This window comes from Lampetra planeri, chromosome 35, assembly GCF_965212315.1.
Source record: "Lampetra planeri chromosome 35, kcLamPlan1.2.h2, whole genome shotgun sequence".
Taxonomy (NCBI): domain Eukaryota; kingdom Metazoa; phylum Chordata; class Hyperoartia; order Petromyzontiformes; family Petromyzontidae; genus Lampetra; species Lampetra planeri.
The window spans coordinates 3,380,195-3,407,587 of record NC_136141.1 but is presented as its reverse complement, the minus strand read 5'-3'; the positions used below and the strand labels follow the sequence as shown (position 1 = coordinate 3,407,587).

The 27,393-nt window shown below is 49.7% G+C and overlaps 1 protein-coding gene across 7 annotated transcripts in view; it reads right to left on the bottom strand.

Annotated features, from left to right (window-relative positions):
• The window catches only part of LOC144730278 (uncharacterized), a 70,636-nt gene that overhangs the window by 25,557 nt on the left and 17,686 nt on the right, over positions 1-27,393 (bottom strand). For 3 of the 7 annotated variants that reach the window (XM_078610956.1, XM_078610960.1, XM_078610957.1), the window contains exons 6-12: positions 12,115-12,252; positions 7,604-10,660; positions 6,764-6,919; positions 5,494-5,792; positions 4,489-4,566; positions 3,894-3,950; positions 2,324-2,452 (exon numbers count right to left, since the gene is read on the bottom strand). In XM_078610956.1, the coding sequence (XP_078467082.1) occupies positions 2,324-2,452; positions 3,894-3,950; positions 4,489-4,566; positions 5,494-5,792; positions 6,764-6,919; positions 7,604-10,660; positions 12,115-12,252 (3,914 nt within the window). Of the gene's footprint in view, positions 1-2,323; positions 2,453-3,892; positions 3,951-4,488; positions 4,567-5,493; positions 5,793-6,763; positions 6,920-7,603; positions 10,661-12,114; positions 12,253-27,393 lie in introns of all 7 variants that reach the window. The other 4 variants (XM_078610958.1, XM_078610961.1, XM_078610959.1 and 1 more) reach the window with 4 other exon arrangements.

Here is a 27,393-nt window from a genome sequence, read left to right as displayed (position 1 = left end):
AATAAAACATAATAAAATAATTCTCACGACGTTTCGGCCACAACGCAAGCAGCCGTCCTCAGGTGGAGAACAGGTCTGTCGAGGAGACATTTCAGACGCTGTCTCGACAGACCTGTTCTCCACCTGAGGACGGCTACTTGTGTTGTGGCCGAAACGTCGTGAGAATTATTTTAGTATGTTTTATTTTTACTATTTTATTATTTACATTCTACGTGACTTTACCGAAATAACCAAGAAGATTAATCCCTGCAGTCACGAAAGCTTTAAATCGAAAAAAAGCGAAATGTGCTCGGCTCTGCAGGGAAAGCAGCAGTGAGAAGCGGCAAGGGGAGGGCAAATCGGTCTTTGCAAAGTGCCGACTTTAAGCGGCGCGTGCTGCACATTGCCAATCCGCTGACGTCACTGCGCTACCACGGTTCGTTAAAGCGTACGGGAGTGTCACGTCGCGTGCTCCACCGTACATTTCAAGTCACCCTTCTCATTAGCGAGGTTTTAAATACTCTCGTTGGCGGTGGGGGCGCAAGAGACGCAGCCCTCAGTAGTCAATATTCTCGGCGTGCGTCTTTTTTAAAATCGGTCGTATGCGGTAAAAAAAAACAACGATATTTTACAAGGTAAGGTCATTTTCAGAAGCGACCTGGCCACAAATGACAGCTCAACAAAGTGGCTTAACGCGTCAGAAATTTAGAGCGGCCAAATGCTCTAAACACATATTTCTAAACGTGGAGGGAAAAACCGGAGGACCCAGAGAAAATGCCACACAACCAAAGGGAGAGAGACACGCAAACTCCAAATATACAGGCGTCAAGGTCGGGATCGAACCTAAGACATCCTGAAAACCAGGCGAGGGGGTTGAAATGTCACCCCCGTGGCAAGATGTTAACTACTCTTTGTTTTTTTTCGGTAAAGTCAAGTAAAGTTTTTTCGGTAAAGATGTTAACTGTCAAGCTGGTGCAACTCTCACAGCAAACGTGTAGTCCTTTTTTTTCCTCCACGCAAGAAAATAACAAATTGCTGTGGTAAGATAAAGTTGCGTGTGATGGGACAAAGGGCAGAGTTTCACTCCGCACCTTTACAACACCACCCCCCCACGACCCTCACAAACGACCTTTGGCCTCCTACTGATTAAGTTGATCAGAGAGATGGTGGGGGATGTTAACCCAGGAGCCGAGGAGGGTTGGTCGGTACGATCTGTGGTGGCATGTGCTACCAGTATCCACCATGGGCAGTGTCCACCATGGGAACACACTTCAGATTTATTTTCACAGTCTGGAAATGTTTCATATTTCCGTGTAGATTTTTTTCCTTCTGAAATTATATTCCCTGCCAGACACTCGGCTGTTGTTTGTTAGGACCCCCTTTTCCGTAAAAAGCTACAGCGTACACGTGTGTGATCTAATGATAAATTGCAAGCGATAAGCGACTCGCATCACATCTCAAGTAAAACACTCGGAAGGGCATCCTGGTGATAGTGGTCCCCCCCCTGTGCAGCACACAGTGACTCAGAACCTGGAGTGCCACACAGGCATTAAAAGTCTGCCAGTAGGGGAGTGATGATTGCGAGGTGATGTACCAATTGAGAGTAGCCTGCGGTGGTTATTTTTCTAATTTTGGCGAATATGGATCATGACGCGAGCAAATGACGTCTGGTGATCCTCTAACGACTATTTTTTTTCTTTGTATGGATTAATAGCAGCAGATTAACTATGTAATTTTAGATTTGTTATCCACTCAATTGTCTGTTCAGAAGCGGAGTGGATCTCGACCATTCCTCCTTTAAAGGAGTGAAAGGCAGCAGATGTTTACAATGTGGTCAGTGGCTTGAGATTTGTGGTCGCACACGCAGGCCGCCGAATCTTTGACGTGCCATTTGCGCGTCAAGGTGGCCGCATCGGCTGTGCCCGGTCCCGATTTGGTTGATGGTCGACCAGGAGAAACCGGGAGGTTCGATGGTAGGGTCCTGTATGAGATATTCTTAGGTTTTTTCGGTAAAGTCACGTAGGTAAAAACCTAAGAATATGAATCCTTGCAGTCACGAAAGCTTCGAATCTAGAATTCCTGTATGAGATGTTTATTATTGATGTCGGCCGCAGTCCGGAATTGCTTCCATCTCTCGCCTTCATTTGTAATTGTGGCGTGGAGTGAGGCTGCTGTGATCCACAAGGCGTGGCGTGATTTTAACGACCACTGTGAAGCAGGCAGCGCGCAATAACCAGGGCGGCCTGCCGGAGTCAAACCGGGAACCTCTGCCAACAAGCAACGAACGCGCTACCGCTGGGATCACGGTCGATCGGCATTGCAGAAGACGTGGGGGGGCACGCACCTTGTCGAAATACGGGGCGCGGTCTGTGGAGGAGTCTCGCTGCACTTGATTCCGGCACAGCAGGCTGCTGTAGTCCAGAGAACGTCTGTCCAGTTCGGCCTTTTGCAGTATTCCTTTGTTTGTTCGTCCCGTTCACACAAAAGAAAAGCAACTTTAGGTAACAGATGAACATGCACCCCCGTTATAACTGCTTGCTCACGTCACTGCCAACTAACCCTAGAGCCCCCCGCCCCCCCACCCCCCAGAGGCCAGTTGGTCTACTTTTCCACACTGGCTAGATTTCTTGACAGAGGTGGGACTACTCACATGCCGATCGACAAACCACTGGGGCGTACCCAGTTAAAACTGATGCGTGGACAGAGGCAGGCGGTGGATTTAATAACATTGTCTGTTGTTTCAACTGCCGTGCCGGGAGGATCTAACCCAACGGTGACCTCTGGATGGCATTTCCACCGTTGTGACAGTAATTACACACACGGCCTGCATGCAAGGCGACATGGTAATACCATAAATAACAGAAATGAGCACTTAAAAATTGTTCAACTCTGCCGCAAAAACATTTATGGACTGGAGACAAACAAGCGGTTATATTGACGTGTTTAAAATATTTCGTGTTTTTTTTAGAATACGATTAATGTATATTAAAAAACTCAACTAAACCGATGTAATGGACAGTCTGTACTTAAAATAGCTGTGCTTTATTCAGCACCAAGGACACTCTTTTCTACAGAAAGTGAACACGAAAACAAATTCAATGGTCTTGTGAAACACGGTTAATGTTGAACCAGCTTTTACAACGGAAACGTGACCTTCATGCCCAACAACCCTGGCTTGCTGAAAAAAATCTATTGCTTTATTACACTTAAGGTTAATATTTATTTTAGGGTCTCTAATAAGGTTGTCAACAAACATGAAGTCACTCCGTCGACACGTTCTGAACGTTTAAGTTACACAGGGTGTTACAGAAGTATTTTTAAAATAGATGTTTTCCCACAATAATATTTTTTATCTCGATTGTGCCCCCCCCCCAAACTACGGCGTCACGCCGCAAAACGTTTTGTACGTTTGTTCAGATGGTGATAATTCAGTTTTTCATGTTCAACAAAAAATTAACCCGTAAAAACTAAGTTTTTCACTATAAATCCTTTATATGTGTGGCGGCTAGAGCCCTCTCGTCCTCTGGCTTGAGATGGCTGCCACCTATGGGTCAGATGATTGCCTGCCACCATTGAGCAATTGGTAATTAAATATAAAAAAAAAATTCCTAAAAAGTGTAAAGTTATGGAAAAAATTTTCACGAAAATAAATTGTCACGCACAACGAGTATGTGTGCAAAATGTCAGCTCGATTGGATCAGGGGAAGTGGGTTAAAAAACGACCGAAAGATTTGCACGGTCGTAAGCGCGCAAGCAAGCGAACTTAATATAAAGGATTAAAAAATAGTGAAAGTTGTAAAGACTAACATTCAAAGAAAAATCATCTTTCGAACGTAACGGACGCGACCACTTGGCGGCTTTCAATGGACGCAGAGAAGCGAGCTCCGCACGTGGCATCCGCCAACCCACTCACCAAGAGCAAGATCTACGTTGAGGTTGCTGCCTCTCAGCGCTTCCTCGGCCACCTCGCGCTGTGGGGGATCGGAGAAGGGAACGAGAGTCGGTGGGGGGAGGGGGGGGGGCGCAAGCAGTGGGCGCGAGCTCCTCTCCCTCTCGCGGGACGACCAAAGCATCGCGAGTTTGCGGCTCGCAGATTACAACCCGCAAAATTGCTCACGGTGTTCCCTTTGGTAAGTAAGCCTCTTACGCACCCAGAGTGATGAGAGAACACTCTGCATAATGTCCTGCGATGAGTGCGAGTTGCACGGGAATGAAAATAACATTTGACACGGTTTGTTTGGTGTGCAGGTCAGAAGTTCCCCACGCTTGAGAGGCTCGTCGAACCCGATGGGTAGCGGTCACCCGGCTTTCAGTATCTCTGGGTACCGCAATTAAGAGGCTGCCGAGCCGCTCTGAAGCTTCAAAAAGCACAACTTCTCGGGTGCCGTCCCCGAAGAGAGACGCATCAATTCCTCTCCCGAGCTGCGAAAATAAATGAAAATCTCTCGCGAAGGCCTTGGTGGGTCTCGCTGCAATTGTGAGAAATAACGTAGGTACCCGCTTACTTACTGCAAAGCCCATGTCTGTGAGCTGCTTGAGAAGTCTGCATATCAGCTCCTCCTGCCTGTTTGGCACTTTTCCCATTCCCTGAGATAGCGCACACACGCACACACAGACACGCACACACAAAGATAAAGATCCCCTGTATAGCCTTAACAGACTGTAGGGGCAAGTGCTGTTAGCGAGCACCTATGAAGGCCGGAACGGTACACGAACGAGGGGGTGGGTGGCTAGCACCACGCCCGACCGCCTTTGTCTCCCCAGTGGCGATATTTACACACCGCACCAGGTACTCGTTTCAGGCTGAGCCGACCTAGGGGAGGCCCAAGACCGGTTCAGATAATCGTCACTGGTGTTAGCCGTGAGCGGGAATCGAACCCGGGTCGTCAGCTTAATAGCGCAGCGCGCTAACCGCTACACTACACGCACACACAGACACACACAGACACACACAGACACACACAGACACACGCACGCAACGTGCACACACACAGGTCACGTGTGCATCGTCTTATAGACTGCCACTGCTAACGAGAATCTTTCAAGGTCAGCACATAACACGAGTGGGCGGTGTGGCCAGCAACATTCCTGGAGCCGATTTTAGTCTCTGCAAGGCTGCTGTTAATGCTGTGCACCGCCGGGTAGTCATTTAAGAGCGTTTCACTTTGGGGGAGCCTGGCCCCCCTCAAGGTTTTGGACAACGCTTGTGACTGGTATTGTGGTCTGGTATGAAACCAAGGGACAGGATGGAGAGATTCATCATCGGATTTTTGTTTTTGGATTAGATCACATGACACACATTGCACAACTAAAACGCCAAGATGAACCTGAAAATCAATTACGATTCGTGACATTGGTAACGTTTGACACGAAGATCAACCACTGTGTAGCGGTAGACCGAAGAGAGGGGTGGGAAGGGGGTGGGGGAGGGAGGTGGCGGGCGGGGGGGAGCGGAGAAGGAACGGGAGCTGGATATGGAGGGAAGGCACAAGGGGGCCGCGGGTGGGGACCCACCTTATGTGGGCCCGGTGGGCCTGCTGGGCCCCGTCGGCCCCCACGCCCCCACCCTCCGGCCGAGCCGTGGGAGGAGGCGCTGTCCTGCGACGCAGTGGCGCAGGCGTTCCAGCCGCCGGGCTCTCCCACCTCCTCCTCGTCCTCGTCATCACCTCCGTCGTCAGCCATCGCGTCATCGTCGCCGCCACACAGCTGACGCCAGCCGGGGCGTGCCCCGCCGCCACCGCCGCCGCCGCCTGTGCCACCGTTCTCGAGGTGCCCTCCTCCACCAGCGGCCCACCTGTCCGACATGCCTTTACCTGCCGGCGAAATTACGACGAGGGGTTATAATTCATTGCAATTGGTCAGCACCATCTCACACTTCAAGTTATTTTCTTTATATAGCACCCTCTCAGAGCGCTTTACAGTACAGCGCAACTCCCCCCCCCTGCAGTGGCAGTTGTCTGTGGGCACAAGGAGCAAGCGGTTGCTTACCAGTCAGTAAGGGTTGATCATTGCCACGTTCGTAGTTTGTATGCATCGAGTTAAATTTATGGGGATGGTCGTTGTTAACCAGGGTGGGTAGCCTTCTTCTTTACCGAGTGCCGAAAAAATAATAAAAAGGTGGACAGTGCTGGCACACATCTGCAACGCAGCACTGTGAAAGTTGCGCAAGTGTTGGTGGATCACAGAAATGTTGTGAAACTGCTTCCCGTGGGCATCAAGAGGTGCCATACCCTGGCTTGCCAGGAGAAGGCGGTGCAGCAAAGTGCGGACTTGTATCACATGTCCCCTTCTGTGCGGGATAGAGTGTTGTTATACCCTCGCACGCATTCGTTTTTATTTGGGTGCTTCGGTTTCCTACCACATGGATACTCATTAATCGGCTGAAAACATATTAATATATAGCAAACTGCAGAACTCGGGCAATTTGTTAGCACCGGCTCACCATCTCGCTGCCTGCCATCTTGTCTGTGGTTTCTCAGCGATTGTGAGATGCGATGTGCATAAACGATGCTATCCAAAAAATAATAAATTCTTATCATACACAGGACCAGGTGGCGCAGTGGCAGCGTGAGTGGCTCGCTATCTGAAGGATACTGGGGGTTCAGTGGTTGTTGGTTGTAAATGCAGACTTGTCCTCACCACTGGTTCAGAACAGTAGACTGAAGATGAACACCGTCTCAATGCGGGCTTGAGCAGGAAATCAACGACTCTACACGGGACATGGTATACTCCCCCACGACAATTCCATGCTGCAGTGCAATCAAAACTGGGAAAAGAGACTCACCGGAGCGGTTCGGAATCGATGCGGCTGCTGGGGTGTTGGCCCAGCGAGACGGCCCAGCGTGGCCCATCCCGCCGTCACGCCCCTCTCCCCAAGAGGGCCCACCGCTCACCCCCTTGCCCCACATGGACGTGCCGTTATCCACAGGCATGCCAGGCCCTAAGTGCAGCACACACACGCAATATTGGATTGTAGCACTCGCACTTTCAGATGCGCTTCTGCAGCCACCTGGAAACGCTATTCCTTCCGAGATTAGGAAGCAACTGGAGCTATGCACTTTTAAATCTAGATCTTGCTTTCTGTAATTAATTTGTCCTTCCCCTGCACCTCCAATTAGCACGGTTGGCGGCGTACGGTGCAAGGATACATACGTACCACTAACGCGATATCAAATTGAACCAACGTACAACCCAAAAACACATCAGCGGGGCTGTCTATCGTCCACCGTTCTCTGGGTACGCCACAGAGGTCGCAAACGGGTTTTGATTCCTTACCCGTACCCGGCCGCACCAGGGTCGCAAACGGGTACCCGTACCCGGCCGTACCCAGCCGGGTACGGGTAGGGTACGGGTATCGGGTACCTGATTGCGACCTCTGGGAAGAAGCCATGTTGCAGGCACGGGTGGGTTGATTCTAGGAACTTGAATTGTGAGAAGAGACAAGACGTTGGGAAATGAGTGACAAACGGTTACTCACCAGTGACTCACGGTCTACCCGTACCCGGCCGCACCAGGGTCACAAACGGGTACCCGTACCCGGCCGGGTACGGGTAGCCGGGTATCGGGTAGGGTACGGGTATCGGGTACCCGGTTGCGACCTCTGGTACGCCAACTCCAGTCTCACCTGGAGCGACGCTCGGGGAGCCTTGGACGCGTCCGTCGTTCCGGCCTTGCTGCTTGCCGTCCCGCGAGAAGCCGTCGCCCCCGCCGCCTTGCTTGCCCTCCCACATGTTGACGCCGCGCGTGTTGTAGGCGCTGGGGTCGCCCCAGGCCGCCGTGCCGTCGTCAACGTCCCCCTTACGCCGGCCCGCTTGCGCCGCCGGCTCCTCCCAGCCAGTGGGCTCCACGTCTTTGGGGATCGCTGGGATCGGACCCCCAACCCAACCTCCAGCACCACCACCTCCACCACCTCCACCACCACCACCACTACCACCACTACCACCACTACCACCACCACCACCAATACCTCCTCCAACCTGCTTGTTAGAATTGGGCCCCGCGTTGCCATTCTGGCCCCAGGAATTGGCGGGATTGCCATCACCGTGCTGGTTGCGCCAGCGCTCGCCAGTCTCGCCTGCCGGATGCTCCTCGCCCCAACCCCCTGCTTTGTCTCCGACTTTGGTGGCACCGTTTCTGCCGTCCCAGCCATCCGCACAGCCTCTGGGCCCATCTTTGCCATCATCCCAGTCTCTCGACGTGGGCGTCTTTGAGGAATCTCCCCAGCCCGAGCCAGAACCCGAGCCGTCCGGCAATATTTTGCCCGCAGTCTGCCCTCCTCCTCCTCCCCCTGCGTTACCGGCGACCCACGAGCTATCCCTCCCACCTCCAACCGGGGCGCCGCCCCAATTTCCTAAACCGTCGCTCTGCTTGGAGGCGTCTCCCCAGCCTTGCGGCATCTCTTTGCAGCCGCCGCCCGGCTCGTCACCCCACCCCCCCTGGGGCCCGCCGCCACCGCCGCCGGCCCTCGCGGACTTTTGCGGCAGAGCCCCGCGGCTGTAATCAGAATCGCCCCAGCCCGCCGAGGCTGCGGCGCGTTTGGCGTGATCGCCCCCGCTTTGGTTATAGTTCGGCTTATTTGGTTGAGCGCCCCACGAGTCGTTCATTGGTGCGGGAGGCTCCCGGCACCCTCGTGCCGACTTTGGCTGAGCCGATTCGTCGGGGGCCGCTTTGGGCTCGGGTCCGCCCCACTCGCCGCTCGACTTGACGCTGCCGCTCCTCCCTCGGGGAGCATCGCCCCAGCCCGGGGAGCTTTCGCTGCGATCGTCCTCCCAGCCCGACGACGGCTTCTGCCCGCCGTTGCCCTCCCAACCGTGCCCGCCCCAACCCGACGGCGCCTGCTTCGACGCGGCGTGCTCGCCCCAAGAGGGTATCGCGCCGGGCGACTTGCCTTGCTGATGCTGCTCTTTGTTACCGGCCCAGGAGTTTGCCGAAGGTTCCCCGAACCCCCGTTCGGAGGAGGGCGGCGGTCCACCCGGCCGGCCATCTCCACGGCCAGACCCGGGATCTCCCCACCTCCCCACTGACAGACCTGCGCCAGAAGGTGGAGGCGGCCTGCCACCGTCTCCCCACCCGGAGACCGGAGCGCCTGCAGAACCCGCTCCGGAATTCCAGGAGCTGTCGCCAGAGCTCCCGTTGGCCTGCTGTCGAGGATGCAGCGCGGTGCGGTTTGGCGGCGGCGGCACCGGCGCAACCGCCGCCGCGGCCGCCGACTCCACGTCCCACGACGTGTGCTGTTGCACGGGCGTCTGTCCCCAGCCGGTGTTGGAGAGCACACGGGGGTCCAGGTCCTTACGGCTCATCACGCTCTGGATGACCGTCTGCGAGTCCAACTTTGCGACGCGTCGGTGCTCCCGCCCTCCTCCGTAGCCGCTGCCGCCGTTCCGACCGCGACCGCCGCCGTGGCCACCGCTGTGGCTGCCGCCGCTGCCCTCGTTGCTACCGACACTGCCGCTCGTGGTGGTGGTGGTGGCGGCACCGCCGCCAACAATGACGTTGGCGCTGCTGCCTCCGCCGCCGCCACCACCGCCGCCGCCGCCGCCACCGCCGCCGCCACCGCCCCCCGAGATTTTCCCCCATCCCGCTCCGTTCGTCTCGCCGCCACTGGCGGACCCACCAAGTGCTTCCCAAGTGCTCATCGACCCCTTACCATTGCCGCCCTGCTGATGCTGTCCCGTGGGTTTGGAGCCCCAGCCATCCCCGTTCATGCCATCGTCTTTGCCGTTCTCACTGCTGTTGTGAAAACTATGGCTGCTTTCCCAAGTCGAGTTCCGCTCTGTGTCGCCGCTACCCCAAAAGCCATTGCGGCTTTTCCCCTGGCCCTGAGTCTCTTTTTTGCTTCCAACCGCATCATTGCCGTCGGAAGGCTTTGAACCACCGACACTGCCACCGTTCACAGTACCGTTGGCCGCCTTTGAGCCGAAGCTCGTCGCGCCGTCATTGCCGTTGTCCCAACCTTTGTCGGAAGCCGCGGCGCCGACCGCATTGTTCCCGTCGGGCACGCCCGCCCCACCCCTCCCTGAAATGGCACAACCCAAGTTGCCACCACCCCCCACTGGCCCAGAGGAGTTGGCAGCTCCCTGATGAGGCTGGGTCGGGGAGTTCAAAACACCCTGCTTTTTGTCACCACCCCAGCCTGCTGGAAGTCTGTTCATCGAAGGTGCAGAAGAATTCACAGAAACAGTGTCCGCGTCGTAGCTGCCACCGCCGTGGCCATTGGGCCCATGCTGCCCGATGGCCCCGGCCTTGTGAAGGCCGTTGAGAGGTCCGTTTTGTGCCGTTGGCTTGGAAGAGCTTTCTTTGTCGCCGTGCGGTGCGCCGTTGCACCAAAGGCCGCCGCCGCCGCCGCCGTTGCCAGGCTTCTGGGCGTCCGCCATGGAGGGTCCTTGCTGAGAGCCGCCGGCCGCGGCCGCAGAGGCCCCGCTGCTCGAATGCTGGCCTGGAGTGACAGGGCAGTCCTTCCACTGCACGTGCTTGGAACCCCAGCCGCCGCCGCCGCCACCGCCTTGCCACGCCGTGCCCTCTTTGGCCCCCTCTTTGCCGGATACGCTGCAATTGCCGTTTCCGGAGTCTGGGTTTGGTAACGTCCAGGTGTCGCCACTGGATGAGTCGCTGTGCCTGGATGAAACGCCTTGGACCAACGCTCCTGCGTTCATAGCACCATTTTTACGGCTTCCATCGTCACCTAGGAGATGAAAAAGAATAGCCAGTTTAATTTGTACTTTGCCACTTTCGCTGTTCGTTTAAATAGTTTTATGATGGCATTGTTTTAACGTAGAATTAATCACACTCTAGGCAACGTTAACATGTAAATTAGCATTGAGCTTAAAACAGACAATAAAAATGGGGTTCTTACAGGTAGAGACAATTTACTTAATGTGATAATAGGTGAGATGGCGTCCCCGACATAATAACATAATTACACGCTAACCACAGTGCAGTCATATAAGGTCACACAAAGTATGTCGAGGCAAAAATGAGCAAATCGTGGTACACATATTCCTTTGCAAGAAACACACGCTGCGATGGAAATTCCATATTCCTATTGTGGGGGGAGACAGCCGATTGACAGGACAAGCACCGTTTGGATTTCCTACAAATTGGTACTCATTTAAATTGGCCCCTAGGCTCACCACCTTCAAGCAACCCGCACTGAGACCAGTGTGAAGTATTATCAAATAACCCTCACAACAGTGGGGGAGGGGGGGGGCAGTATTTTACCACTAGCCCTGCCACATCAGAGTAATACTTGTTACATGAAAGCCAATCCGATATTTTCATTCTCAGAGCAGGAATTCAACCAAATTAAGTGAACAACTAAGTTTAATGTGGTCATTGAGTTGTGCATTCATCGATGACCGGGCTAAGACCATCAACTCGCGACACTTGAGGGCACGGTTTATGTATTACGTTGAACTTCTTTCGCATTGTACGCAGCCGAGGTGCGGGACAGGCGGTGGACCCAATATCTCAAGAGGTGCCGGGGCAGGGCGCTGTAACCTCCGATCCACCCCGCCCACATCTAAACAACCGATTCGAATTCAAGTTACGAAGAAACGAGACTCTACTCCCACCACCTCTACTCTCTTAGGCCCTGCCAGCTCGACCCTACCCACACCCCCCCCCACCGCTCCGCACCTCCCGACTTGTGAAAAGGTAGATTTGAAGCTTTCGTGACTGCAAGGATTCATATTCTTAGTTTTTTTCCGTAAAGTCACGTAGGTAAAAAATTATTAAAATTAATAAAAGTAAAATAAAAATCACGACGTTTCGGAGGCAACACAAGCTTCCGTCTTCAGGTGGAACCGTCACAGCACGATTGCTGTATCAAGTAAATGAGAAATTTCAAGAGATCCGTAGCTTCAGCCGCACCAACCTTATCATAATAATAAAAAAACTCCTATCCAGGGGCCTACCCTGGCTCCTCCCCCCTCAACCAATATATACACAAGGTCGGATCTCTTGGAATTTCTCATTCACTTGATACAGCGAGCGTGCTGTGACGGTTCCACCTGAAGACGGAAGCTTGTGTTGCCTCCGAAACGTCGTGATTTTTATTAATTTTAATAATTTTTTACCTACGTGACTTTACCCAAAAAAAATCTAAGAATGTGAAAAGGTGGCAACGTGAACGCTCACCGGTGCCACCCTCGTTCGCATTGGCGGCGGTCGCGGCGCTCGTGGCGTCTGCGCCCTGGGGCCTCGCGGTGGTATCCCCGTCACCGCCAGGCCACGCTTCACCGCTCCTGGCGCTCGCCATGCTCTGCTGGCTCACGTCTGCGTGAAGACAAAAGATCCTCGGTATAGCATTTGCAGACCTCATCCTCGCAGCAGCAGCGGCGGCTTTTGGATAAGCATCCAACAAAGACGGTCCCCACTGCATCGCGCGCTTTGAGATGCGCTTCTGCGGCCGTCTGCAACACTCTTTCTTCCGATATTGAGAAGCCACTGGAGCTATGCACTTGTAAATCTAGATTGAAACCTAATTTCTTAGCACGGATGGTTGGCTACATACGGTGCGAAAGAAGTTCAACATACATCCACAAATAGACCGTAGGGGCAAGTGCTGTTAGCGTCTGCATACACACACAACATGATGCGATGCTGTGAAGAGCAGCTGGCAATCACAGCAGTTTCTTTGAGCACTTTTCAGGTTTCTGTTTTATATTTGCTTTGTCACTGTTGATTCTGGTCCATACAGATTGTGTTTTCAGACTGCACATTTTCTTTGACAGGCAATTTTTTTTACATTTTATATTTCACCTGAGATGCAACAACTCGTGTGTAGAGGGTGTCAATTGTCACATGCATAGCAAATATGCGATGCGTCTACACACACACACTTTAAATGTATAACTTATATGGTATATTCCGTGGCCCAACCCAAAATCAAATGTGGATAATTATATATGTAGTATTCTTTGGAAAGACCCAAAGTATATTAATTCCTGCAGTCACGAAAGCTTTAAGTCAAGATTTATATAAATAGTGTTGTTGTAACTTGCTGACCCACCCCGACTGGACATCCGTGAAACAGAGCTTCATAGCTCATCGGATTCCTCCAGTCATAATAAAGATTCTGATTCTGATATGGTATGCAGTTCTACTATGAAAAGTGCACTCGGCTAAAAACACATTTTTTTTAAATGGCACGTGCCATCAGTCTCATATCGAATGCACGTTTCAATTCCACGACCGAGCTCAACTTTTCCACAAGCACTGGATGGGACTCTGTATTTGTGGGTAGAGGGTGGGGGGGGGGTAAGTCAAGGTGGCAGGTGCTGCTGCGGGAGGGGGGCACCCAATGCCCTCCTCCAAAAGCCGACTAACTCTGCAACAGTTACGTGGCGCCGCGGGATTATGGTCAGCGTAATAAATGTGAAGACTCGTGCGGATGTCCGGATTAACGTAGAATAAGCAATATTAAAAAAAACTTTTTTTTTAAAAACACGCTTTTATGAAATGTACTAGTAATGGCAGAACTCCACGACTCCAGGAAGTGGCCCCGAAGCTTGCCATAACGTAAGGGGCCGTGGCCAATTACAGCCAACGTCAGTTTACCGTGGACAATATATTTTATTTTTTATGATAGAATATAGTATCGTCATCAGTATGACATAAGAATACAAAGTTTGCAGTCGATACCACATTGGGAAGCGAGTTAAAATTGAGTTACAAGATTTGAGGATACAACAACGACAGAGCGAGTTAAAAGAAAGCGTGTAAAAATAGTTTAGGGTCGGAGCCACCAAACAATGAAATGCGGTTCTACTCGCCACGACCGAGACAATGATGCATTAAGCGTCGCAGTCTGTGCATCGTTCACAAACAATGAGGTTTTGCTTGCAGGGTACAATCAGCAAAGACTGCTGGGCTCATTAAACCAACCTCCACTTCTTCATTTCCTCACCTCCACTTCCTATTATAGATAGTCAAGGTTTTCACTCCAGTGCCGTGCGGAATGTGGTGGTGGGGGGGGGTCAAAGAAGGAAACTGGATTTTCTCCAGTACAGATGTTACAGGGATAATATTTTACATTTATTTGCAGACCTTGTGACCATTCACTTTAGGAAAAGTGCATCACCTCAAGAAAACCCAGGATGCAGAACTAGGAAAAGTGCATCACCTCAAGAAAACCTAGGATGCAGGACAAGATGGGAGCATTGAAAGGTCTGCAAGAGAGGACCAAGAACATCCTTGTTGTAGTGCCATTTCCTAACAAAAACATTGCAACTAGGAAAGTTTTGAATATTCACAAATCTGAGTTATCCATCGCCTCTGACCAAATCGCCCCAGAAATGCCCCCGATCTCATTAGATCTCCAAGGTTAAGCAGCGTTGAGCCTGAACAGTGCTTGAATGCGAGATTTTAACACGCACAAAACATTTGTGGGCTGCTGTGCGCTTTCTGGTTCGTGCGCTCTACTCCAGAAACTAAGGCCATCCCTCCTACCTGTAAACATTTATTTTTTATTTTACCATGTAAGGCCCACTGAGCAATAAAGCTCTTTTTCAGAAGCTGGGAACAAATGATAGCTCAACGAAGTGGCTTATTGTGTGGACATTTAGAGCCGCTAAATACTCTAAACACATGTTTCTAAATGAGGGAAAACCCCAAGGAGCCGTAGAAAAATCTACACGACCACGTGGAGAACGTGCAAACTCCAAATATACAAGTGTCAGGGTGGTGATCGAACCTAGGACTCTCCTGTATACCAGGCGAGGTAGTTAACATCCCACCACCGTGGCATCCATTTCTTTACTCGACCGTGGGCAACAGAGGGCAGTGTGGAAAAATGCCCAGCACTAACTAACGTGGAGCAGCATGGCCAATAACCGCCACTGCCCGCGTGGCGTGAGGGCGGGGGGCCTCATCAGGCGAAACATTGCCACAAGGGCCCCGCACGTCCGTGCCTTATCCACCGGTCCCCTCGCCTCCCAAAGCGCTGGATTAAGAGAGAGAGAGACGGCTCCAGAGAGGCGTTGCTGCGCCTCCAGAAAAATTATGCACGGCTCCCACCAAAATGAAATTCTCTGCGCGAGCCGCTGTGTATGGAGGGTGCTGTCACTGCGGGCTAATGCGCTCATGAATGATTTAAGAATGTGCAATCACAACTGCCGTGGTCTATTCATTTCTGCGAGAAAGAAAGTGACTTCATTATGCAAACAGACTGGGGGACACAGTGCCGAGGCCTCATTACACAGGCATTGTTTTCACATATGTTGTGCGCCGACACGTACCCGCACGCAGCACATGCTAACACACGACAGAACGCATTCAAACACACACACACACGCGCGCACCACACAAAGACCTCCGGTATCGCCTGCACAGGCCGCGGGGTTTAGCGAGCACCTGTCAAAGCCAGCGGTGGTGAACGATGGGGCGAAGTGGCCAATACCACCTCCAGCAGCCTTTATCTCCCCAGTGTTGATGCTTACACTCGTGTGAGGCCGAGTTGACGTAGGGGAGGGTCCAGAACGAGTTCAGATACAACTCGGCACTGATGTTGTCCATGGTTGGGATTCAAAACCAGGACACTGGGTTATTAGCACATTGTGCTAACCACTATGCCACCGCTCCCCAAACACCAATCACACGCAAGAAAAAACAACAAAACTACAAATAACCCCCCATCCCCCGACACCGTTCCAATGAAACCTTATAAACTGTTTGCGTGAATGTTGTAATACTAAGCACTTGTTTAAATTGGCGCAGAGTACATTGGGGGGTGTTGTTGTGGCAACTAAGCCTGGTTGCTCTGTCTCACCCCGGCGCATCAGCACTGGGAATACGCACAAAACCATCACGAACGCAGTTGACTCAGGGAAGGCCTAGAGAGTAGGCTCTCACAGCGGGTTTAAACAACTCCGGGTCACCGAATTCGCACAGTCGGCACAGTATGCCAACCACTGTCGCCTCTCAAAATACACACACACACGCAAACGCAAAACACATACATGCAGCGAACACAATCGCACAGCTCTATTTACAATAACCACGCGCTCCGCGGAAAATGTTGAATGCACTTCGAGTATAGGACGCGCGCTCGCGTGTTTTTCACCGCTCGCTGCCCCCAAATGCTCAATTGCTCACAAAAGGAATCTAGGAAACGGTGAAGGTTAAAAATAAGCAGCAGCACCACCACAATCAGCTCTTTCGCATTTAATTAAATCTCCCCCCCCCCCATTCCATTGTGAAGCAACGGAGAAGGGGGTTCGAGATTACGAGGCGGGGAAACCTAATTAAGAATGACACAGATAACCGACCCACTTCACTTGAAATCCCTTTTAGGAGCTTATTTCTCAGTCTTATTAGCGGACAGCTTTACACTCGGAGAGCGAGCGAGACGACGGGGCAAGTTGTGTCAAGCCTGCTCCGGTGGCGCTAAGAAACCAACCCCCCGCCACCCTTTGTTATCGGCGCCTGCCCCCGCCAGCCCGCCCACCCAACCGCCAAGACAAGGTCAGCCGAGGCGACAGCCAGAAGCCTTTGCGATCGTCCCCCCCCCTCTCCTCTCTCACTTAATTAACCCCTTCCCTGCTCGCCATCACAATGCACTGTGGGGGCGTATTGACTACCCGTCAAGCCAGAGCACGGCACGACGCTCGACGGATGAACGTGTTTGGGATCGTTTGACTTGATCAACGTTTGTCAAGGCGTGTGTGTGTGTGTATAAAAGCAGAGACACCTTTCTTGGCAAGATCGAGATGTCACCATGGTCAGCAGCTGTTGATGCCACTGGTGTTGGTTGTGGTTGGTTGACGGAACATGACACCTGCCTGGCTGTAGAGACTCCTTTCCCCGTGGTTATGGATACCACAGGCCTCGCTGAGGCTGATCTGCCTTTGGTAATCAACAGATTACGCAGGATCAAACTACCTTCAATAACTGAATTCTGTCCGTATAGCGAAACGTCGGACATCATCCCAAACAACGTGCGGTAAAACCCATAAACACACATTCATACAATTTAGGGGCAGAGCATACTAGCCAACTAACGCTTATCCTCCTTAAACTACAACAATCCAACCATCCATTGGTACTAGTCTTCTTATTGACCCTACTCACAAACTATAACCAACCAGCCAATAATAATTGTGACTGTGATCCATACGACATAAAACGACGCAATGCCCAATCCACAAATACGAAGGAGACATTACAGCGATAACACTGCTGCTCCTGCCGCGGTTATCTGGACTGACCACCCGAATGTGAAATTGTAGTTGCTCTGCATCTATATCGGCCGTACGAGAGAAGAATATTGCCTTCACAGTAACAAACGTTAGCCCGTCAACTACCCATTAACCCCTACCCCCTAATCAATCAATCAATCAGCCAACAGTAATAGCATTCCCACTAAACATTAGTCTTACCCCGGTCCTCCACCTGATCATAACCCTATCCAACTAACTGATAATACTCATAATAAATGTTTTTGGGTTAGATAGCGCGAGTATAAATGTGTCGTTACCCCGCCACCACCCGACACAGCCAACAAAATAAAGGTTTGTCACTTAAACAAAACGTGCCAATTGGTTTCTAGTTCAGCCCACCGGTGCGATAGAAAGTAAATCCACAACATTGACAATGCTAGTACCGTGACGTTTCGATGGTAATTACATCCAGCATCATCAGGCGATTTTGCCAGAATTGTGCCATCTCACAAAAAAAACTTCATTAGGTACTAGCGGTACTACCCGGCTTCGCCCGGGACTTGGATTCACCACGCCCGGCCACCTTTGTCCCCCCAGTGGCGATGTTCACAGCACAGCAGTTACTCCTTTGAGGCCGAGTCGACTTAGGGGAGGCCCGGGACCGGTTAAAATAATCGTCACCGGTGGTGGCCGTAAGCGGGAATCGAACTCGGGTCGCCGGGTTCGTAGCGCAGCGCGCTACCCGCTACACTACAATGCGTTACGCTTCCACATGCGCGGGTCACATGACAGATTTGACGTCACAGCTCACTTGCCCTGCAAAAAAGTATATGCATTATTGAGCCCCACCCCCCCCCCCAAAAAAAATATTTTTTTAATAATGTTTGCATGGTGTGCAGTCTGGAAAGTACCCACATGGCAAATTTCAAGTTTGTTGCATGTCAGGAAGTAGGCCAAACATTTTGAACAGACACATAATCACAACTTTGCCTTTTATATATATGGAGATAATATTGGTCGCGAATGCCTACGTGTCAAACTAACAATAGTCCTCCACCTGAAACGTACTACCCCCTAACCAACGTGCTAACCAGTCAACCAGGAGTACTAACTCAGTACTCACTGACCTCACAAACATTACCCCATCTCTCTCTGGTGTGTTGCCAGGGTCTCTCCTTTGTACTTTTTTATTAGCTTTTCAGTTTTGTTGTTCACAGAAAGCGCTTCAACTCTCGCACCAATGGTGAAATGAGACAAGAATGGGTATTGCAAACTGCACAAATCAGCTGTTGCTGGGGCTGGGGGGCATCCGAATAAATTACTCAATAGTTTCCACTGTAGGCTTATGGTTCCTTTTGCAAAATAATCTCTCCGATTACTAAATACTTGCGGTTTTAGAATAAATAAATATATATAACGTAATCCCACATTTGGTATTTTTACGTGCAATCGAAGAACATGATTATTCGATAGTATTTCGTTCACTTCACTGCATATAACAGCCCTATGTTTACGATTGTCTCGTCACATCTCAGAAGCTCAACAAGCACTGGCACGTGCGGGTTGTGGGGGTTATTCGACCATAATTCACCACGCCGGTGAGTGTGCGTTGGTGGTGGGGGATCGCGGACATTGAAAGTTTGCAGCACTGCCCTCCGCCACCCACAACGTAGTCAGATATTGCATACACTGGTAAAAAAAAGCAGTATGCCATTAAAATAGCGATCGCGTACATGTGTAGTGACGTAAATGGAGTCACTATGGTGTTTAGCGCCAGCTACTGTCACCAGACTGGAAGTGTACATCTCTGGCACCAGAGTAAGTATGGCATGGCAGCGCGCCCTAGGGGGCATGGTTCTGGTGACGGTCTGAGAGAGGGCAAGTAAGGACATGACAGTCTGGGCGAACCCGAGAGGGCACGTGACCGGGACAGGGTCGCGAGGGGGCCAATCTCGAGGGACACGTGATACTTAATAGAGAACCTTCTGGTAAGAGCCAGAAGTGGGCGTGGTCGAAGGCGGAGTGAGGCCACGCTCGCGAGCATAAAAGGGAAGTCACGAGAGCGATCGCGGCTGTCTGCTGGAATGGGACTCTCGGGGCTCCGTCTCTTCGGTCGTCACCCTCGGCATCGTGGGTCAGGCAGTGTGTTGCTGACCTGACCCGTTGATGTAGTTACCCTGTCGGGGCCCAGTTAACTAGTGTACGTTTCATCTTCATGGTTCTTTCGGTAAAGTCACGTAGAATGGAAATAATAAAATAATAAAACATAATAAAATAATTCTCACGACATTTCGGCCACAACGCAAGTAGCCGTCCTGTTCTCCACCTGAGGACGGCTACTTGCGTTGTGGCCGAAACGTCGTGAGAATTTAATTGTATTATGTTTGATTTTTATTATTTTATTATTTCCATTCTACGTGACTTTACCGAAAGAACCAAGAAGATGAATCCCTGCAGTCACGAAAGCTTTAAATCGAAATAGTGTACGTTGATGTAGGAACCCTGTTGGTTTGATGAAATGAACGTGTTGCCTCCAAGTTCAAGTGCGTGTCTCCGTGGAAACACACTACACATGGCCTTTAACACTCGTGATATATATTCTTGGTTCTTTCGGTAAAGTGACTTTACCGAAAGAACCAAGAATATGAATCCCTGCAGTCACGAAAGCTTTAAATCAAAATTTACTCGTGATATAATTGACACTGCCCCTGTGCTGACATCGCAGCCCACAAATAAGTAGCAATCACATTTTTTTTTCACATCTGGTGTAAACATGTACTTAGCTAAGCTGTCCCGATACAAATATACATCTTGAATGATGAACCCTTTTTAAATCAAAGTCGAGTGCTAACGTCAAAGTGCAGTCAAAGCATTGGCTGGCCATGGAACAAAGACGGACAATCCCATCGCGTGCTTTCAGATGTGCTTCTGCGGCCGTCTGGAACGCTCTTCCTTCCTATATAAGGAAGCCACTGCAGCTATGCAATTTTAAATCTAGATTGCAAACTTTTCTATAGAACTGCTTTTTGTGTTTAGTTTGTTGTCCTTCCCCCGCACCTCCGATAAGCACGGTTGGCTACATACGGTGCGAAAGAATTTCAACAAACACACACTTGGAAATTATGTAAAGTTATATCACTGCAGTGTCATAATGGGAGTGCCTGACAGTAATTTACAAGTTTTGTTGCCATTAACAGAGCTTTAAACTGGTGTCAAGACAGTCCAGGAAAAACAGCCTGGGTATGCATTTACAAGAGTACAGCTACATTCTTCTTCTAAGCAAAGTCCACAATATTGCACGGGGTTAACTACTCTTGAATTTCTTTCTCTATGTGCTCATAGTCTGTCTTTTCCCCAAGTCCTATCCACTCTGCTCATATACGATTCCACCGCATCCTCTAACCTTCACTCCCTCTACTCCTCCTGCCATGCATCGGTGGCATGTCCATAGCCCCTCTAATCTGTGGGTCTCTATGCGAGTTTAGGTGTCTCTGTGCAAAGTCTCAAGATCTGCGATTCTGTGTGTCTCCATAGCCCTTCAATGTTAATTTTACCAGGTAAAGCTACATAGCTCTTTTTCAGAAGCGACCTGGCCGCAAATGATAGCCAAAATTAAGTGGCATATCGTGTGGAAATGTATAGCAGCCAAATGCTCTAAATGCACGTTTCTAAATGTGGATAGAGGAACCAGAGAAAAATCCACACGACCACAGGACAGGAAGAATATGCAAACTCCCAATAAAGGCTTCAGGGTCAAAATGGAATCCACGACCTCCTGTATGCCAGGCAAGGTAGTTAACATCTTGCCACCGTGGCGCCCCTAACAAATGCATTTTCATTATCACTTGTCAACAATAGAAGCCGAAACCATCTATATCTAGCCTCCCGTCATCATCAGAAACGATCAAGTCCCTGCAGGATGTCAGTAGCTCCTAATGGAGGCTCTAACAGCTTCAGAGGCCACTTCCTTCAGCCAACGACACATTCCGAACACTGGGCTCTCCACCTCTTATTCTTTCTGGGTTGCAAATGTATTTATGGATCTATTGGCCTGACCAGTCGTGTCTGAAAAAAAAACCTTGACCGGCAGGTGGTATGAATACAAGGGTTTCTTGTCTCATAAGCACCCTTCACGGCCACACTTTGGCGATGTCACAGCGTGAGGGCTAGCAAAGGACTGCCCTGTTTTAATGACAAACTGTGGGCCCTGCAAGTCCTGCTTTCACAGCTGCTTTACAGTGCACGTTACCCCACCAAAATCCAGCGCAGAAGCACATCCCCATAATGACTGCGGCAAGCCGACAAGCCCTGACAGTACTTGGTGTGCAATTCACAGGCGGTTTAGCCTGCCAAAGTCATTACATAACCATATTGGGCGGGGGGTGGGGGATGGCTGTGGATGGAGCATCAGAGCATCATCATCATCCACATAAGCCTCCTACCGCAGCAGCTATCGTTGGTGCAGTGTGCTCATTTGCTCAGACAATTCAATCGGATTTTAAACCAAGACCCATCCTTATTTTGTCATGTCAGATAAGATTTCTTTTTGTGAACGTGGCATCAAGTGACTGTGGGGCGATCAACGTGGTGTGGCTCTGTTGCAGAGCGTTGAGAATTCCATTTGCTTTCAGTTCCGCCAAACGCCAGGTCAGTTTTCTGTATCAAATGCAGATTTTGAAGGTTAAATGCTGACGTATCGTTCTTGTGGAAATTTAAATAAAATGCTTGCAAAAAAAAAACCAGTGCTGCAGCAGGGTATTAATAAAAAACGTATGTCAGTGCAGAGAGTGAATGTAAATTAACTGTGCTGTAAAAATCACTCAACAAGGACAAATGAAAAATGTCAATTGTGATGTTCCACACTTAAAATATTAATAATAACCAGAACTACTGAGATTATGACTACTGCCACTTTCAAAACACAACTGTGAATATTGCATAATGCAGTGCATTATGCGTCAATTTCTAAGAGAATTATCGCGTCGGCAAAAACGGGCGCTCGCGTTACCAACACAATGGCGGAGCGTGTGCCTTAGAAAGAATACAATTACATCACAAATCACGTCATGTGAGGAACCCCTAAAAGCGAAAAAAAAATTAAACAAAGCTATTTGCCTGCTCCTGCCTATTCCTGGAGCTCTGTGTACACACTGCGCCACACGCACAGCGCGCGGCGCACGAGGAACTGACTTCACACACACACACGTGCAAGCGTGAAGGTGACTGTGAAGGTGAGACAATGCCGTGCCTTTCTCTCTCTCTTGGTCACCAGCTTGTCACCGGGGCTGCCAAACCTGTACTGTGGTTATTTACCATGGCGGTCGGTTGCGAGTCCTACTGTACACACCCGTTAAAAAATAAACCTCAGAATTTATAACCACGACACCCAACTGACGTTTTCTGCACGTGCAAATCGCATTCCAACGAGATGCTATTGGAGAGGCACAATTTGGTATTGCACTCATCGGAATTCGAAGCCCCATTTTTGGGTCAATCCACTACTAGATGAAGGCCCTCCCATCCACCTCGCAGCCCCCCCCCCCCCACCTGCCCATTACGCCATTCATGTAATAATGGTTAATACACTCGCAGTAATAACCAGGGTGGCCACTAAAGCGACAAATGGGGAACGTGCCACCGCGAGGGAACGTCACTGTCAGAATGAAGACTTTCGTGGAGAGTGCATTTTGGGTAGAAAGGAACAGCTGTGCTCAGTGCTGGACTAAGCAAGTGCGGGACCTGCAGCATCAATATTAAAACACAATTTTTTTGCAACACAGCCAGATAATACGACGAATCGCTAACCTTAAACACCCAGTCGTTCATAAAAGTTGAAGGCAGTATAGTACTAGGGTAATAGAGCAAGTGCCACTGAACCAGAATTGATAGCTTGAAAGTGCGGGGCCCGTCGAATATGCTACTTGTGCTACTAGGATAATCCGGCACTGGGCTGTGCTGCACTGAAAAGAAAAAAAAACATTCGGCCGACAGGCCTTCAAAATAAGCTTACTAAAAATGTTACAGAAGTAACATTGATAGAGTAACCACTCACTACTTTAAAAAAACACGAATATGGAAAGTACTGGGTTAACATCGATCCACAATATGCGAAGCGCACACGAATAATAGTAATTATAAAATGTGCATTTCATTTGTCTGATGGCGACAGGGGTTGGTGTCTTGAAAAAGCTTTCCTCTGCGAGCAGCATCTCTGGACCAACATTTTTATTTGTTTAGTCAAGCCCCGCAGGTACGACGCTGCATACAGTATTTATTCTAAACGCTCTGGGGTTACGTAAGGAGAGACGGAGGAGTTTTCACCACCTGCAAAATGGACCGGAGCCGTTTAATGTGGCACCGGCCTTGAAGGGGGGCAGGAGGTTGGTAGTGGCCGGTGGGGGGACGACGGGTCGCGTTAGCCTTCCACTGACCTAGACACGAGCGCGCTTAACGGCTTGGCAAAAAAAGCATGTACAATCGAGCGGATGGGATGGCCAGACCAGCACGGGCTGCTAAAAGCCACGCGAGATTTATTTTTACATTTTTAAATCCAGACGGTTTGGCCGTCGTTCGGATGGATACGCTACTACGCTCTGGTTAATTTTCCTAGGAGTTAGCAACGCGCACAGAGGATAAAAAGCTACGGAGCAAACCCATCGGGTGGGTGTTAATAATAAAAATATGTGGGGGAAAAAGCAATGCTACACTACCGTGGGTGCTTAGTAAAAGGTCGCCAGTTGCACAGCGCCGTTGAGACGTTCCAAATTGACGAATGTAGAAAAAATATATGCACTTTGGAACCCCCGAACACAAAATGTGCTTCGATCGATACCAATACGTGCACACCTAATGGACTGGCAATAACCAAACAGCTGTTCCCTGCACACATGCACAAGCCACAAGCTGAACAATACACAGCAGCAGTCCTTAGCGAAAAAGCAGAATAGAGCTTTGTTAAGGAAACATGCGAACCGAAACAAATCTGTTATCCAGCAATATTTCTTGGCACCTGCATGGTATTTGTAAAAAAAAAACCCTCTCCTCCAGTAATCCAGTAGCATAAACACACACGTAAGATATCTGATCAGACGATTATAAAAAAAACGGTCCTGTATTTATCTTGCAAAAAAATCAATGAGTATTCAGTAGAACACCTCTGGAGGGTCATGCACTGGACTGTTTTCAGGAGTTCCTTTTTTTAAGGAGTTCTAATTGATCATTTATCAATTATAATTAGTGGGTGTTAAAATATATATTTTTAAACATATGGAAATGCAGTGCTATACTGTGGTGCAATGTAAAGCTTGATGTTTATAAGTGGAAGAGCCCACATTGGCATGAAAGTGGGTATAATCCACGAGGTGTCAAGTGTACATTTCTTGTTTTATTTATACATCTTGTTTTAAAATGAATGCCATTTATTTCCCCCGGTGAGTATCAAGACTTTTTTTTTGCAGGAGGGATCCTTGCATTGAGATGTTTGGCCAATTCCTTCACGTGCAAGAACAAAAAACAACTGAAGTACTTGGAGAATAACCCACACATACAAGGGAATAACGAGAATAATAATTAAAGTTCTACTCAGAGAGGTTCACCAACCTGCTTAAATGGGGTTGTTATTTTTTTTTTCAGGGGCGCCACGGTGCTGTGATGTTATCATCCTCGCTGGTATGCACAGGAGGTTGGTGGGGGTTCGATCCTGACACCTGTGTATTTAGAATTTGCCTGTTCTCTCCGTGGTCGCGTGGATTTATTTATCTGCGTCCTTCGGCGTTTCCCCCTCTACATTTCGAAACATGCATTTAGATTATTCAGATTATTTTGCTGCTATAAATGTCCACGTGATAAGCCACTTTGGTGTCCGAAAATTTGTGGGCCCGGTTGCTTGTGGTTTTACCTCCACGCTTGCGTGTGTCAAATTAATTACACCGTTTCAAACACGTCTTCGAAGCTGCATCTTAAATTAAGCCAAAATCCTGTTTGCCCTTGCGTCGCACGTAGCCCTAAACACATGCCATGTGTCACGGCTTTTGACAAATTGTATGCAAATCTGAGCACATGACGGGCCAAACTCTACCACGTCATAATCACCATTAGCCCCCCCCCCCCACGCTAAATGCCGGGGCTTTCCTCATTTTTGTGCTTGCAGGCTAATTACGGCCCATATGGCCAATTAGCCGGGAATTAAACATCCCGTTCTAAGCGAGAACCACCTGGAACAGGTTAACTGCGTGGCAAAGCTCATCAAATTGTACTCGCATGACTGGGGGGCGTCGTGGGGGGGGGGGGCCCGAGAGGCTGCGAAACCCAACACCGCGACCGATATAAAAGGCGCTGCCGTGCCGTGCCGGCGCATGTAACACCACCACCACCACCACGGAGATGCTTCAAGCTCACACAATGCGCAGCTTCGCGATATACAAGAACAAAATGCGTATCGCGCAGCATCCGCCCTATCCGCATGCGCAAAAAAAAACCAACAACCCTGCCGTACAAATGGGGAGGGGGGGGGAAAGACTCGCTCACACATTGGTCAAGAACACTGCGCTAAAAATATATATATATAAAATGGGCAACGTTATGGATAATGGCTCCATCTTCCATAGCAGACGGATCAATGACAAATATTTACAGCTCTGATGTGTTACAGCAGTGTCTGTTGTTGCCTGCTTTTCATTGCTAGACTTTCATTTGATTCTTAAACCCATTTTGTGGACTGCTGTGTGATGTTAACTTACATCTGGCCATTTGCCTTTAACTCCTAGACAGATCATTGGTATGAATATTTAGCAGCCCCGTTTGGTTTGTCAGGTTAACAAACTGTGTAAGATGCAATGTGGTGACGGTGGAAAGTAGTTATCTCACTGCTCTAGGAACCCAGTATCTGAACCAGTCTGGGAGAGCATCCCCCATCTTCACCAGCCCGCAATGATGCCCAGTGTGTAGTCGTATGGTCAAACAACCCCGACTACTGACAGGGCATGCGGGCGGCCTTCATCCAGCAGTCGATTGACAAAAGAACTGTAAGCTATGATATCGTTTTTACATTTTCGTCTTCCAAAACGTTTTACCAGCCTGGCAAAGTAGGCCAACAAATTACCCTCGAGGGGTGCTCTACAGAGCTCCCTCGAGCATGCAGGCTATTTCTCCAGCAGTGGCACGAACAAGCATTTGCAGGGCTCCACCTATTCTACGATTCAAAATGATCCATAAACCGCTGCGTTCGAATTGCTGGATAACTGGCATGCACCACCATACCTCACCCGAGTTAAAATGCCTACACTTAGTATAAACTATACGTTTTATTTTACCAGGTAAGGCCCACTGAGTCTGTATAGCTCTTTTCCAAAGAGATCTGGCCACAAATGACAGCTCAACTAAGTGGTTTGTCGCGCGCAAATTTATAGCAGCCAAATACTCTAAAAGCACGTCAGATTCTAAAGATGGAGGGAAAAACCAGAGGACCTGGAGAAAAATCCACACGACCACAGGGGGAGAGAGACATGCAAACTCCAATTATACAGGCGTCAGGGTCGGGATTGAACCTACGACCTCCTGCATCCAAGGCGAGGTAGTTAACATCTCACAACCGCGGCGCCTACACACACGTTTACAAGGCAGTCTCTCCGTTACGGCTCTTTTCTTTATTGTCGGGGGTTCGAGCATTTTACGGAGCGAGCACTCAGTCGGATGACGAAGGACAATGGAGCGGAGCTACAATCCTGATGTACGTGCTACACCATCTTACAATCTTTTCCACAACAGCTCCACCCCCCCACCCACCCCAACCACAACCTTGCCTCATTTGCCCTCCTCTCACAATGACAGCACACATTGCCGCTGCTGTTCTGTCCAGTTAATACTGGAGTGATGGGCTGTTGAAAAACATCAGTCAAACCAGAGGTGGCTGGGTGGCTTGGGGAGGAGGGTTCATACTGTGTCAGAACATCGAGCCAGCATGGGTGAAATCCTGGGTGCGAATCGGTGATTTTAACCGGATTCAAGTGAAGTGGGTTGACGGAGCCGGCCTGGTCAAACAACGACCGCACAGATAGACAAGTCACGTTAAACGTGGGAAGTTTAATACGTAGGCTTTTGTGACCAATATCATCCATAATAAAGGTTTTTTTTTGGGTTAGATCTTGTAAATATAAATGTGTCGTTAAACCCGCCACAAGCCAACACAGTCAATTAGTAAGGTTTGTCACGTAAACAAAACGTGCCAATTTTTAACGACTTCAGAACACTTGTGTCGGAG